This window comes from Diabrotica virgifera, chromosome 2 (genome assembly GCF_917563875.1).
Source record: "Diabrotica virgifera virgifera chromosome 2, PGI_DIABVI_V3a".
Lineage (NCBI taxonomy): Eukaryota > Metazoa > Arthropoda > Insecta > Coleoptera > Chrysomelidae > Diabrotica > Diabrotica virgifera.
In genome coordinates this window covers 82,378,602-82,395,089 of record NC_065444.1, presented here as the reverse complement: position 1 = coordinate 82,395,089, position 16,488 = coordinate 82,378,602, and the positions used below count along the sequence as shown (strand labels likewise).

Here is a 16,488-nt window from a genome sequence, read left to right as displayed (position 1 = left end):
TCTTTCAATAGTTTTATGTCTTTAGTAGTTTCCAAGCCAGTTATAATTATATTGTTTTGGCGTTCCTTCTTTTCCATGCTTTCCATTTTATCCTCCCGAATTATAATTTGAGATTGCATTTTTTCATTTTCCCTCCTTATTTCTTTTATTTCTCCCAGGCTTTGCTTCCATTCATTTGTCATTTCTTTAACCAGAGCTACTAGTTCTTTTCGCTCATTACGAACTTCTTTCATTTCTTTAGAAAGTTCGATTATTGTTTCTAGCAATTCGTCCATAATTAGCTTTTACAGTCAGTCAATGTGTACTGTAAAATATGTTGCCTATCAATTGGTGCTAAATATACTCGCAAATTAGGCCTTTGGAATGTGTATGCAAATTACTATACAGGTCTAGTGTAAAATGTGTTGCCTATCGACCGGCGCCAAAAATTAAACACAATTCTACCTTTCGGATGCGTAATGTCTACCAATTGACGTCACAACACCTTATATTCACACAATTTGTTAACTTTTCGCCCTTATTCGATAGTTTATTTGTTCACTAACACTCTCACTGATAAGTTTTACTATTAACTTTTTCCCTAAAACACTTTTGTAAATTAAAAAGCTCGTTATTATCCGAAAATCGGAGAAAATAGCGGAGTGACTAATTTACAATATTTATCGATACAGTGTACATTTAAATATATTCTTATTTGCTTGGATTAGCTTTGCTTTGGATTAGCAACAACATTGGATATGGCGATTGTTAATACATTCTTTAAAAAGAGAGAAACTCAACTTATTACCTACAAAAGTGGACAACATCAATCCCAAATATACTACTTCGTGATAAGGAAAGAAGACATACGTGAATGCAAGGACTACAAGGTAATAGTTAGTGAGACAGTAAGCCAACAACATAAGCTGCTTGTTCTGGACATCGAAGTAAAAAGCGAAACTAAACAAAAATATCGGAGAGGACCACAAAAAATCAAGTGGTGGCTGCTAAAAGATGAGAAAGAACGTCTATTTAGGAGAAGAATAGTAGAAAAAATATGTTGGAACATGAAAGGAAGCCCTAATACAATTTGGAGAAAAATGGCCAGTAGTATTAGAGGGACTACTATTGAAATACTTGGGAAAACGTCAGGAAAAAAGTTTGACGATAAAGAGACTTGGTGGTGGTCAAACGAAGTGCGAGGAAAAATAAAATAGAAGAGAAAATTATATAAAAATTGGCAAGAAACCAGATCCGACACAGATCTTCAAAACTATATGGTGGAGAAAAAGGAAGCGAAAGTAGCAGTAGCAAAAGCCAAAGCAGAAGCGTATTCAAACCTATACGATCAACTTGAGACCAGGGAAGGCGAAGCGAAGATATATAAAATAGCCAAACAGAGAGCAAAGAAAGCAAAAGATTTTAATCAGATTAGATGGATCCGAGATGAAAATAATAAAATACTAGTTCACGAAAGGGATGTCAAAAAGGGGTGGAGAAAGTACTTTGACAGCTTATTAAATGAAGAATTTGACAGACAGCCTGTAGAGTCAACGGAAACAGTAGCAGCAATGGTCACCAAAATAACAAACGAGGAAGTGGCTCAAGCGCTTTAAAAAATAAAAAAAGGAAAAGCGGTAGGACCAGATGATATTCCTGGGGAAGTACGGAGAGCATTGAGGGAGACAGGAACAATTTGGCTAGCAGGTCTATTTAATAGAATTATGGAAGTTGGACAAATACCAGACGAATGGAGAAGCAGTATACTGGTACCTGTTTACAAAAACAAGGGAGATATACAACAATGTATAAACTACAGGGCTATAAAACTGCTTAGCCACACCATGAAAATATGGGAAAGAGTAATTGATAGACAAATACGCGAAGAAACCAAAATATCCGAGAATCAATTTGGCTTTATGCAGGGCAGATCAACAACAGATGCAATTTTCATTATAAGGCAGTTGATGGAAAAATACGGGAGTAAAGAAACAAACGCTCATATGGTATTCATTGATCTAGAGAAAGCATATGATAGAGTTCCTCGAGAGATTGTAGTGGGCACTCAATAAGAAAGGAGTCCCTGGTGAATATGTAAAGATTGTGAGGGATATGTATGAGGGAGTAACGACTAGTGTTAGGGCATGTGTGGAAGAGACTGATAAATTTCATGTGAAAGTAGGATTGCACCAAGGCTCTGTGCTTAGTCCGTATTTATTCTCATTAGTTTTGGACCAGATCACAGCGAAATTACAGGGTAACATTCCATGGTGCTTGATGTATGCTGATGATGTCGTGGTAGTAGGAAATAGTGAAAGAGACTTAGAACAAAAACTGGAACAGTGGAGGCAAGCTCTGGAGGAAAAAGGTTTAAAACTTAGTAGGGCAAAAACAGAGTATTTAGAATGTTCATTTAAAGATGGAGTTACTACAAATAAAATGATATCTTTGGATGGTGAACTGATTGTAAAAAGCAATAGTTTTAAGTACCTGGGATCGGTATTACAGAGTAATGGAGAAATATATGGAGATGCATGCAGTAGAATTAGAGCTGGATGGATGAAGTGGAAAGAAGCGAGTGGTGTGTTGTGTGACAGAAAAATTCCAATGAAGCTGAAGGGAAAATTCTATAAAACAGCCATAAGACCGGCTATGATGTACGGAACTGAATGTTGGGCAGTGAAGAAGAAAGAGGAACAACGAATGCATGTGGCGGAAATGAGAATGCTTAGATGGATGGGTGGAGTGACAAAGAAGGATAAAACTAGAAATGAGTATATTAGGAGAAGTCTAGGTGTGGCACCAATTGATGCCAAAATGAGAGAGCATAGGTTAAGATGGTTTGTTCATGTTCAACGTCGAAACGTTAATCACCCAATACGAAGAATAGCTGAAGTGCAGATCCCTGGAAGGAGTAGGAGAGGAAGACCAAAGAAGAGCTGGGGGGAGACGATAAGGCAGGACATGTTGGTAAAGGGGATTGACATTGGTATGACCCAAGATAGAATTGTGTGGAGAAATGCAATTAGGGAAGCCGACTCCGCATAGGGATAAGGCAAAGAGAATGATGATGATTTGCTTGGATTAGCTTTGGTTTTACATTTTTACCGTTTAATATTTCCCAGATCTTGTTACGTGGCGCACGATCAAATGCTTTTTACAAGTCAACAAAACAGAGAAACAACCTACTGTTATGCTTTAGGGCTTTTCCTGATAACTGTCTCACCGTGTAAATGAGATCGGCAGTACCACGCCCTGACACTACCTCTATCTAATGCCTCTACAGCTCAAAGAGGGCCTTGATCTCTCCCAAATGGTACCTCCAGCCTTGCCGGTCCCGTGCCAATCTTCTCCAAGTTCTCAGGTCTGGCAAAGCTTGCGCGTCCGCTGTCACTTCATCCTCCCACCTTTTCCATGGACTTCCTTTTGGTGTTGCGCCCTGTATTTTGCCATATAGGGCCCATTTGGGCAATCATTAGATCTTCATTTTCACTACATGATCAATCCATCCAAGTCTCTGGAGTTAAACTTATTCTGAGATCAGCGTCTCTTTCAAAAGTTGGAGAGTTTATGGCTGTACATTGATTTCCATACTCCGTTTTTGTTAATAGATCCAATAATTTTCCTTAGTTCTTTCCTTTCAAAGACTTCCAGATTTTTTTTTGTGTTTTATATCATCATCCATGTCTGGCATCCATAACATTGTATTGGTCTAGTTTTGTAGACCATGATTTTCGATTCCCAATGTTTTTAGAGTGGAATACATGGGCGATTGAAAATAAGCTTTGTTTCCCTTTTCGGTTCTCCTGTGAATTTTTGGTGTCCCTGTTCTATCCGTGTTTAATTCAACTTCCAAATAATATGCGAAAAGTTTTACGGCCTTAATATAATGTTCTAATTTAATGCGTCTGTTTACCTTAGCTCTTTTCTGTGTTAGCTTTTTTGTCTTTTGAATATAGATGTATTCCTATCACAGTCTCCTTTGTCACTGTTTTTAGTTGCGAATTTATTTCTGTCGCCTTTTACGCTAGACAAAATACTGATGTCGTCGGCATAGGCGGCAATATATATTGATTTATCTATTTGGAGATTAGCTCTTCCTATATTCAGATGTTTTACCACATATTGGAGATTGGAGAGCCAGGTTGAAGATTATCGGTGCCAGTTCGTCTAATAGCTTTAAGAAGTTCTCAGTGAGCTTATTTTGTATTCTAACAGTCACTGTTGACGCGTCTATTGCTGCTTTTTCTAGAGGGATGTATTTTTGAGGACTGTTAACAGTACGCAATATTTGATATATGACTAGAGGAAAGGCTGCAAATATGGGCTGGTCTTGTAATATGGGCTAGGTGGGTTTCACAGCTATTCGTTGCAGATCTCTACATTTTGACTATTGCAAACGGTATTTGACGAAGTTAAACTATCACCGTAGCGATGGCGCCACTGTGGTGGATATTTCCCAGTTTATAATAATTGTTTGTCGGTTGGTGTGAGTGTCAAAACTTTTTCGGGTAAGTTGATAAATTCCAGTATTTAAAAATAAACACGAATTTTAAAAAAACATCTGTGTCACGTTGAAGCTCTATTATTAGTCTTTGATATATGCTAATGAGTTTTCTTCAAATTGTCTGCTTTTAGACATAACTTCTTTTGTTGTGCAAAGCAAGCGTGTTTACAATATGGGCTAGTGGCCCATATTTAGAACAATGTAGCAATGTAGGCAAAACGAAGTAGGAAAAGGCAAAGAGAAAAGGAAAGGAAACGAAATAAAAAAAGGAAAACGTAAGCAGGTTACCAAAGTCACAAAGGACCAAAAAAAGAAATCGGGTTCTAGTAGCGAGGATGAGGAGGAATATGTGCCTGCAGATGATGAGAGCGATTACAATGAGTTTCCTTCTACACAGCCTCCACAAGACGCAGCTGACGTAACGTGTATGTTTTGCGAAGCACTTTTTTCAGAGGATAATCTTGGTGAAATATCGGTCAAGTGCTTCATGTGTCATTTTTGGGCACATAACGAGTACGCTGGGGCCGAAAAAGAAGAATACCTATGTGTGTGACTTTTGCAAATAGTTTTAGCCTATGAGTTATTTAATGGACTTTTTGTATTTTAGATATTAAAATATATTTGTCACACATTTATCTCACTTCACACAAATTTAAGACACATTTTTCGGGGTAGCCCATATTTAGGATCATTATTCAAACGGCGCAAAAGTACAATTTTTCATTATTTGTACATTTAAAACAGTTGTATATTTTTTAATCAATTTGGACTTTGGGCAGGTTATAAGTAACTAAATGTAGGTATTCTTACGTACCTTTAAAAATAAAATAGAATTTTTATTCTTTTTTTACAAAGAAAAACAAAATGGGTAGCCCATATTTGCATCCTTTCCTCTACTATAACCTAAGTATCATAAGTATTTCTAAAAATACCCGATTATTTTAATGATTTTATAATTTGGGGGTTATTCTAAATAAAAAAATAACACTGAGTAAAAAAATTAAATTATCAGTAGTAATTGTACAAGAGCTCTGAAATTATTGAATTTTTCCCGAGTGACACTTTGACAGTTTTAATTTCACGAGCCGAAGACGAGTGAAATTATGTCAAAATATCACGAGAGCAAAAATTCTATATTAATTTCAGAGGTCGAGTGCAATTTGTTGCGATTATTTCATGAATAAAACTGTTCAATCCAAAATTTTATTGTAATTTATTTATGTAAGTACCATTAAACACACAATTGTTATAAATATTTGACGATTGAAAGTCATCACTTTCATAATTTTTAAAACATTAATTGTCATTAATGTCACTGAATGTATTTTTTCGTAGCAACGAAGAGCATCTGACGTAATATACCTAACGACGGGAGATTATTAAAAATTATCGATTTAATTCAGATTTCTGTAGCTTTCTATTGGTCAGAATCTCCTATGAATGAAATAATCGATTTACTCTATTAAACTCTCCCGGATATTTTATTTCTGTGAAAAGTAATACACTAATGCTTTCTATTATGAATCCGGTTCTGTTTGTTTGTCTAACGAAAAGTTTGGTTATGAATGTATCTGGTGGTGATTTATTAGTTTTAGGATAAAGTTAGTCTCTCTTCGTTAAATGATAAAGGGAAGTTGTAGCAGTTTCAAGGGTTTGATGCAAGCCAGATTAGGATAGGTTGCGGTTACCCGTGAAATTCTATAAACTAGGTAATGGTCTGCAGCAGGAACTTCAAACGCAAAGTTACATCAAATTAATCAGCAATTGGAACAAGTTTAAATTAAATGTGGTATTTAGTAGTTTTAATAAGAGTCAACGAGTGTCGAATGACTTGTGTTTATTATAGTAACATGATTAATGGTGAAAGGGGATGTGTAAAATTTTAAGTTTCTAAGCTTGACTTTGAAGGAAATATATTCTACCTAATATTTAAATCGTTTTAGGAAATATATACTAAAAAATATACGATATCTTCTATACTTTATTTTGTAAAAGATAAAGGCAGTTTTTGTTTTTATTTGATTCAGAGTTGGACCACTATCTCCATATAGCTATTTCAGCATCTATGCGTCCTCAGTGAAGCTATGCAGTCACAACTCTAAAACAAATATCAACAATCCTGCCTATTTAAGGGAAAACATCGCGATGCAATGATTCCACCATTTGAGACGCAAAACAGCGACATCTCTCGTAATACGAAGAAGACGAAAAGCCCTAGATACAAAGTTTGCTACTTTTATACAATTACAATTCTTTATTTTGTCTTCCAGATTACGTTAAGGAATTAACACTCTATTTTCTTTTAAGATTGCGCTATTCTGTACCTACAAAAATGCCCTTTTATTCATTCTATGTTGGTTGTTGCGGGTTGTTTTTACCCTTACGTGAAGTTGGATAACAGGAATACTCTCAACTACTCATATCTTGTTTATTCGGTGAACAAAATACCATATTCAGTGTATTCAGTTGACATGATTACATTATTCTGCTCTAACTGTAGCACACCCCCAAAACCAACTAACTCGAGAAGCTATTCACGTTCCCTTATTTATTAATACATCGTTATGTAAATATGTTTGTCCATCTCTTTTCACTACTGTGTCAAGTTTATCGTTATATTATTATCATAAACAACCTTGCTGATGTCTCCAAAACTACCTGCGTGCACTTTACCTGAGAAGTTATACTTACGAAATTAAACGTTTATTGTTTTATCAATAAATGTCTAATGGATTAAATTGGCTAATTTAAGGATTTTTAGAAGATCTCAATATTGAGATAAATCCTGTTAAAATTCTATAAATGAGGCATCTATTACCTGGTCCTACATAGAAGTTCACTCCAATTTTTCAAAGAACGTACCATATTCCTTTCTTTTAGTTTGTAATTCAAGCAAGCAAGCAAGCATAGTGATTTAACCCAGCCTGAGAGACTTGCTCACCCCTAGAGAATGACATTCGGGTGATACAGTTCATTGGGGCGAGGAGGATTAACTCCCATAAGCAGAAATCACTACACCCCGCTTCAATGCTCCAGACCATCCACTTACCCACCTATAGCAATCTGAAGCGCTATAGGGGCTCTCAATCAGCAAAGTGCTTATCATATAGAAGTCTTGGGTACACGGACTCCCATATGAAATCCTACCCCGATCAATGCAGGCCAGCGTGAGGCGCTCTATTCCCGGTATTTCTAGTGACTTATCTTCGATCTGTTTTGCTTGCTCGGGCGCCGAGTCCCCGCTCTGGGCTATGTCCAGTTCGGTGACTCGGCGCTCGAGGATGTGGGCTCCTCATACCCGTTTTTTGGGTTTTGTTACTAATATTTTTTTTTGTGGCTTTCGCCTATTGTTAATATTGTTACAACTTCTTTAAAATACTTTATTTAACTTCAATTACAATACAAACTCAATGACAACTATCAACTTTAAATACTCAATTACAACTGAACTGTAAAATGTCAAACACGTATGTTTATATAGATTTCTGACGTTCTTGACGTCACCAGACATTTCTGGGTTATTCCATGACATCCAGAACATTCTCGTACGTGACTACTTCTTCTTTTACGTCAAGGGACTTTTTCAATGTAGGATCAATCTACGGAACTGTCATAACACTGCTCCCTCCTTTATAGTTATTCGCCTCGAATAACTGGTTTCTCAGGGTCTGGTTGATGCCAACAGGGTGGATCAGTTCCATGATATCGGGCTAATATCTCGATATGAACTACCTTGGGTTTACTTCTAGCTGAAAACTGGATGCGGTAGACTAGATCATTTATTTTCTTCAAAATGGTGTACGGGCCTTCCCAGTTTCGTTGAAGTTTCGGACAAAGTCCTTTCTTGCGTGTGGGATTGTATAGCCATACTGGGTCGCCTCTTTCGAAAATTGTCCCAGTAGCATGCATATCGAGCCTGGACTTGGCTCTATCACTTTGGAGCTTCAAACTTTTACGAGCAAATTCGTAGACTTTTTCCAATCTTTCTTTAAAGTTTTCAACGTAGGTCAGGGATGAAGGTTCTTCTTCGCAGGGAGGCAATCTTCCGAAAATAAGATCTTGAGGAAGCTTCATTTCTCTTCCGGCTATCATCATCGATGGAGAATAACCAGTTGCTTCATGTTCGGAACTTCTGTAGGCTAACAAGAACAGAGGAATTAGGGTATCCCAATCTTTTTGATTATCAGCAACAAACATTGAAAGATATTGACAAATAGTTCTATTATGTCTTTCGATCATTCCGTCTGATTGTGGATGGAGAGGCGTAGTTCGAGTTTTCTTAATACCCAAGATTTTCATTAATTCTTGCCATAATTCTGATTCAAAATTTCGACCTTGATCAGAATGCAACTCTAAAGGGACTCCATGTCTTGATATGACGTGTGTTATAAATGCTTCTGCTACTGTAGTCGCTTCTTGATTAGGAAGGGGTGCAATTTCAGGCCATTTCGAAAAATAATCCATTGCAACCATTAAGTACTTGTTTCCTCTCTCTGTCAGCGGGAGTGGACCGAGAATATCTACTGCAAGTCGTTCAAAAGGCTCTCCGGAAAGATATTGTGCCATTTTACCAGCGCTTGAAAAATGTTACAATAACTCAGCTTCCAGAGAACGTAGAGCCTTCATTTTTTTTTAATTGGAGTAACTCGACGAAAGAATAGCAACTAGCTAATTTTCATTTACCGGAAAAATCGGAAAATTCTGGAAAATTCACTTTTTTATTCAACATGCGTTTATGTTTTAGGACCTTTTCTTCCGTTACATAAATCGCATTTCTTACACCAAGCTTCTACATCTCGGCGACAATTTATCCAATAAAATCTGTCTCGAATTCTGGCCAGTGTTCTTTTTATTCCAAAATGTCCTCCAGACAGGCTGCTATGAAGGTCTTCCAACACACTTTTAATGTGTGATTTTGGCAGTACCACCTGTTAAACTATACGTACTCCATCGGAACTTTCCCACTTCCGATATAACAAACCATTCGAAAGATGCAAGGATTCCCATTGAGCCCAGTACGCCTTTATAGTTCGACTGTATTTAGATATTTCCTGCCAAAGAGGTCTTTGGTTATTCATTTTTATTTATACATAGGAAAATGGTTATTCATTTTTATTTTTTTTAATTGTGGAAGAGATCTAGCAATATTTTTCGCCGCTTCGTACTCCTGAGCTGAGATTAGTGCTTTATCTAGCGTTTTGTGGTATTGTAATCGCAGAGCCTGTTGCATTTCGATATCATGCAGTCCATCTGTGAAAGCCTGTATACCGATTTGTTCCAGAAAATCTCTTGGTGCCTGAGGATATGCCAAATGTAATAATCTTTTAATATCGGCTTCAAATTCTTGCAGGCTCTCATTATATTTTTGATATCGAACTTTCAGCTGACTTTGAAAAACCTGCTTCAGATGTTGCTGGCCATACCTTGTCTCTAAAGCTTGTACGAGAGAGGTATAATTGGGTGCATCCTGGGGAAGAAATTGCAAAACGGTCGCTGCCTGACCTCGAAGCGACACCACCAAGGAAGCTGCCATTTCGTTCTCATTCCAGCCATTTGCTCTAGCTGCAGCTTCGAATTGAAAACGATAAGTTTCCCATGCTCTTTGGCCATCAAATGTCGGTGGTTTTAAGATTTTGCTCGTTCTGACGGTACCTGGATACACTATCGAAGATGAAGGGGCTGTTTGTTCAGAGTCGATATTAGTTACTGAAATATGTGATAATGAAGCTTGGGTATTAATTTTGGTTTGTAACTCAACTATTTGTCTTTCTAAATTAGATTTCAAATCGTTTTGTTGTTGCTCTAAATTAACTAAAGAATTTTGTTGCTGCTGTATTTTATTGTCTAAACAGTTTTGTTTTTCATCTAATGTGTCTATTCTATTATTAAGTTGGCTTACCTCTAATTGAAAATTTTCATGAATTTGGGTTAAACTATTTATCATTTCTACCTCTGCTTTTCTACGCCTCTCCTCCTCTTCTTGTCTAAGCTTCTCCTTCGCCTCCCTACGCTTCTCCTTGTCCTCTTTCTCTTCTTGTCTACGCTTCTCCTTGTCCTCTTTCTCTTCTGGTCTACGCTTCTCTTCCTCTATATTTTCTTCTTGCCTACGTTTCTCTTCATCTGCTTTCATTTGTAAAAACCATTCTGGGGGTCCGGACTTATCCATTTCTTTCTTAAATTCTGTTGATCTCGTATTAACCATTCAAAATGTAGTTATGTCTTCAATCCCACCGCTGTCACCAATGTTACAACTTCTTTAAAATACTTTATTTAACTTCAATTACAATACAAACTCAATGACAACTATCAACTTTAAATACTCAATTACAACTGAACTGTAAAATGTCAAACACGTATGTTTATATAGATTTCTGACGTTCTGGACGTCACCAGACATTTCTGTGTTATTCCATGACATCCAGAACATTCTCGTACGTGACTACTTCTTCTTTTACGTCAAGGGACTTTTTCAATGTAGGATCAATCTACGGAACTGTCATAACAATATTTTATTGATTTGTTTTGTGGCTGAAGCCGTTTTTAAGTTTTTTGTATATTTTTTTTGAGGGATGTCTGAAACCTATAAAAATCAACATTAATAAATATAATGAGATGCCAAAGGTGAGCAAGTTGTCTTCTTTTGATAGAGCTATGATTATCTAGCCTTTATTATATATTTACTAATATTTGCTGTTTGGGTCTCCTATGTTTCCATCTATGGTACACATCATACCTTAATATCTCTTGCAGGATCCGGAGTACCATGGATTTTACCTTTTACTTTTAAAAAAATTAGGAATTTAGAATATTAAATATAGTACGATGTTATTCTCTTGCAATTATTACCTTTGAAATGGTTGTCAGATAAACCTGATATCATAAAAATTAACGGAGTTATTTTTAAAAAACCAATAACATTTTTTGATACAATTTTTATAGTAGAGATTTTGTACGTATACATGGTGCGAAGAAGTCCAATTACTCGTTTGTCGTAAGACAGACGAAAATAATTTATTTAGGTTAGTTTGGGGGTAAATAGGATCATAGTTTTGAAAATATTTCCTAATATACAGGGCCTAGCGATGTGAAATTACGTGTAATTTCAGAAATTGTAAGTTACACGTGTAAAATTACCCAAAAATTACAAACCAGATGTAATTTATGTAACTTATGTAATTTATGTTCATTGTATTAAAAAATCAATTGTTTGCATTCATATTGAATATAATAAACACAAAGTAACTACATACTTATGAAATAAAGAAAAGTGGATAAGAAATACATACAAATAATAAAGAAATGAAAACATAGGTTCTTTAGTTTTGTTTTAAGCGGCTTTTATAAATCACAACTTCCTTTTTCGCAGACAACTGGAGACCTTCTTGTTATAAAACGTCGAAGTTTCAATTGTTTGCTCTTCCAATGAGCCTTGTGTAATTTTTTTTATCTCCGGCAAATCCAGAACTGCATCCTGAAATTAAATAGGAAAGTGTAAACATAGAGAGTAAAAATAATGGGTTTATAATATAATATATACAGATCTAACTACCTTGTTTTCGGCATCTGAAGTATCCTTCTCGACTTCCGTTTTTTTTTGGGGTTGTTCTGTGCCTTTACCCTGAAATTGATAATTTTGGAATATAAACAATAAATATGTATGTGTTTACACTAATTTACCGATTTCATTAAGACGTTTTCTAAAATGTTCACTTTGCTTTGTCTCAAAATGCGTGCTGGTCTCTGTTCCCTAGTTTCCATTCTTTGATCAATTTCATCATCGGTCATTGCAAAGTCAGCAAAATTAAAATCATCGTCGGAATTTCCATTTCCTGTTGTATTTGAATGCCATGATGATATTGTCTGAAAACATAAGATTTATAATTTTTTATTCGAAAACGGTGGAATGCATTGGAAAATCGGAAAAGAAGCAAACTGCATATATCACATGCACATATCACATATCTAAAAAATGCCTAAATTTAAAATTACCTCGTCTAATTCTTCCTCTTCGGAAATATGGTTTTCAATTACTTCTATCTCCTTCTGTAAGTTTCTACCTTCTATCGAAACGTTGTTCTGTACAGTCTCTTCTATAGGATATTGACTTTGTATGTGATGTTGTCGTGAACGTTTCAGCAATTTTGAATTATATTGTATATAATTTAAATTTGCTGCCCTTTGAGTTGTTAGGCGATTTCTTCTCTTCGTATGAATGCTGCTCTGGGAGCTAAAGCTTCTCTCTGTTGCCGCAGAAGTGCACGGCATTGTCAATATCCTGACTGCAACTTTGGAGAGGCATGAATGTCCACAAAATCCTTTCCACCATGTAACCAAAGAGACATTATCGAGTATGTTCCATAAAAATGTTTCGCCAAAAAAGTCTGTTTTAGCTAAATAGTTTCCTAAATCCTCAGTAATCTTTGACACTCCTTCATCACCAATCTCTATCGTGGTCGTGGTTGACATAGTAGTAATGTATTTCATCGCTTCAATCCTTTCGGCTGATGATAAATTTGCACCAACAGACCGAGGGTTTAGTAAGTCTGCGGCAAAATGGATCGGTTGAAGGGCGTATTCCTTCCTTGATATAAATTTATCCATCGCTTCTGTTTTTTCGCAATCCGTTAGTTTCACGCATTCTAAATGAGTAGATATGTTACTACCGATTTTCGCGAAAGTTTCACAAACCAAATGAATTGACGAAGAATCTCCTTCAAGACGTGTTATTGCTTCAGTAATTGGCTTAAGCAATTCAACAAGAGCGCTAGAATTTATCCAGAATCCTTCATCAAGTAAATTTGCTTTTGCGCTGCGTATTCTATCTTGAATTGTTTTATCTGGAGATATTGCTAGACGTTGTAGGACGGACTTGCATTTAGTCAGATCTTGAAGACATTTTACATGTGAACCCCATCTTGTTTTTACAGGTAGGCTAAGAGACACTCCACACTTCATCTCATTTCTTATTTCTGTGAATTGAGCTCTCAGTACTTGACACTGGTTAATAGTTTTAACGATATGTATAATATGTGACAAATGTGTCTCTATTGAAGATAATTTCAAAATATCGCTGCACAATAAATGTAATGTGTGCGCTAAACAGCCGTATGATACAAGATGGGGATACATCTCTTCACATTGTCTCACAGCCTTCCTCATATTCTTTGCGTTATCAGTCACAATAGCGAAAAATTTTTTAGGTCCATACTCCTCCAGAACTTCAACCATTAATTTTGTTATATATTCTGCGGTATGCTTCTCTGCTTTTGTTAGTACTGATTTGACAAATAACGGTTCGGGTGTTGTAACAATGAAATTAATTACACTTTCATTTCGCAAGTTGGACCAACCATCGCATTGCAATGATAAATTGTCAGCTTGCTTAATTTTATCATTAACTTGAACTTCAACTCGCTCGTACTCTTCGGTCAGGAGACGATTTGATAACATATATCTCGATGGTAAGGTGTATGAAGGTCTAATTTTTTTAAAAAACAATTTCCAATCTTCATTCTCGGTAATTGAATGTGGTGCTGAACTGGTGTAAATAGCTCTAGCAAGCAAAATATTCAATTCGTTATTTTGTTCGTGTGTCATTCGATCACAAAATGATTGTATTCTGTTGATTTTTGTGCAAACAGGTGTTTCCACATGAATGTTATCAGAAGCAGATGTTGATGCTGTGGAAACCGTTGATGATGTACAAGCAGCATCAGTGTTATCGTTATCCAATTTTGCCGATGTGATCTTTTTCATGGATGTTTCAAATGGAAATTTAGAGTGATTCCCCTTTGACTTTGGAGTTAAAATATTGAATTTAAGTTTTATCATATGCGGCACATAAGTGCATTGTTGAAGATGAGATTTCATTCTTGTAGCATTTTTTGCATGTACACTCTTGCAAAATTTACACCTCACATTTATGGTCTTTTGATTAGAAGAACCCGCAGGTAACACTTCAAAATAAAGCCAGATATCTGTCTTACGTTTCACCATGTTTTATGACCTAAAAAAAATATTCAGGTAGACTTAAACATTAAGAAGGGAAAAAACATTATTTTTCAAAGTATTTGATGGGCACGAGGGCATAAAAAATTGTTAGGCATCCTTAAATAGAAGAAAGATTAAAATTGAATCTGTGTAACAATTTAATGAAATTCGAATAAGCAGAATACTGGATCGGACAACTACATTATTTTGCCCTCAACGTTATCAAAATTTTTTATTTAGTAAGTTATGTCAGTGTAATTCAATTACACATGCTACATGCACAAGTACCCCGTTGCTCCTATCATTCTTATAGTTATTGTACAGTAAACTAATCTAAAAAATCGAATAAAACTTGGTAAACCGAATTCAGAATTAAGTACTGTAGCCACATATAAAATGACGCGCGTTAGATTTAACGTACAGTCGATATGCGATAGGCCCGCCCCTGTGTTTCCCAATCTAAGGTTGCTATGGACATCACCGGCACGTGTTTTGCTGTTTGTAGAAATAATATATTTCTTACCTTATAGTTTCTGTGCTTCCTTATAAATAAATGTAAAGTAACCAACGCTGCGTGAATGAATAGAGAAAGAACAGTCGAAAACTAACTTATACATACACATTACACATACAATAACAGAAATGTAAACATAACCTGCCTGACTCAGACTAAGGAACGACTAACGAGCGACGAGCGTAATAGCACCCACTGGTTCGCGCGCGCCGGCACCGGCGCACCGCACTTACGACAATTGCGCGCGCATAAGTTGCCATAATATATGTAATTTTACCAGTAATTACATAAATTACGGTAATTTATGTAAATTTATCATAAGTTACGTTAAATTTCATAAATTACGTAAATTCCAAAAATTACATAAATTACATTAAGTTACGGGTATCATGTAATATTACCGTAAGTTACGTGTAATTTATGTAACGTAAGTTATGTAATTTTACAACTCACATCACTAACAGGGCCACTAGTATTGAATGGGTAAAACAAACTTATCTTTTTTTTAATGGAACACCTTTTATATTTTTTCATTTTTGGATTCCCCTCGATGTTTTTTTTTAATATAAGGTTTTTTAATGTTATACGAAGTAGCGGTTTAAAGATAATTACGTGCTTTTATTAACTTCATAGCAATAGTCACACTCTGTATAGATGTAGGGATTTGACATAAAAAAATCTATTTTTGTTCAAATGATTTTTAATATAGTCTACTATTGTTAAAAATGATTAATGTAATGTTTAATTTTAGTATACAGGGTTGGTCGAAACTGCATGAGTATTTTCTGAGTTTTCTCAAATGGAGCACCCTATATTTCAGAATTGTAATGAAATGCTATTTTATAGCATTTTATTATTTCCTAAGCATTCCACACACATAACTGTTTTATTTGTGAATTATGGGTGTTTCTTGCAACAACAATTACGTGAAATTTTATTAGGTTGGCCGCGAAAATATTTAATCAAAAATAATTTTTTTATGATTTTTTAGTTAAGTGATGGTTGCTAAAGTGTTTAAAAAATTAATTAAAATCATAAATTATGCATAGAAATATTAAAAAAATTATTTTATTTTATTAAACTAGATTACTTACGCCAGAACAACTAAGTCTGCATCTTTACCATTTAAAAAAACTGGCAGATTTCACCCCTAAAATGCAAAAAGCGCAAGTTATCACCATATTTCTTGAAGTATCCTCTAACCACTCAATAATTTTCATGAGAATCAATGGAGGATCAACCAAATCGGAGGTGATAATCTTCGGTTACTGCACCTTCAGAAATATAAAAAATAATTCTAAAACAAGGGTAGATTTCACCACTAAAATGCAAAAAGCGCAAGTTGGCACCATATCAGTTTTGTTTCTTGAGGTATCCTCTAACTACTCACCAATTTTTATGAGCATCAATGGAGGTTCAACGAAATCTGAGCTGAAAAACATCGGTGACTGCACTTTCAGAAAAATTTAAGAAAAAATTTAAATCAGGGGTGAATTTC

The 16,488-nt window shown here is 35.5% G+C and overlaps 1 protein-coding gene across 1 annotated transcript; it reads right to left on the bottom strand.

Annotated features, from left to right (window-relative positions):
• Positions 1-11,761: 11,761 nt before the first annotated feature.
• LOC126879541 (uncharacterized) lies at positions 11,762-13,765 on the bottom strand. The gene is made up of 3 exons (XM_050642694.1): positions 12,164-13,765; positions 12,036-12,104; positions 11,762-11,957 (listed from the first exon to the last, which is right to left on the bottom strand). The coding sequence occupies exon 1, from the start codon at positions 13,712-13,714 to the stop codon at positions 12,449-12,451; it is 1,266 nt and encodes a 421-aa protein (XP_050498651.1). The 5' UTR covers positions 13,715-13,765; the 3' UTR covers positions 11,762-11,957; positions 12,036-12,104; positions 12,164-12,448.
• Between the last annotated feature and the right edge of the window lie 2,723 nt (positions 13,766-16,488).

What these genes read in the sequence shown, in the direction of transcription:
- LOC126879541 (XM_050642694.1), bottom strand. Translation starts at nt 13,714, where the DNA reads ATGGTTGAAGTTCTGGAGGAGTATGGACCTAAAAAATTTTTCGCTATT.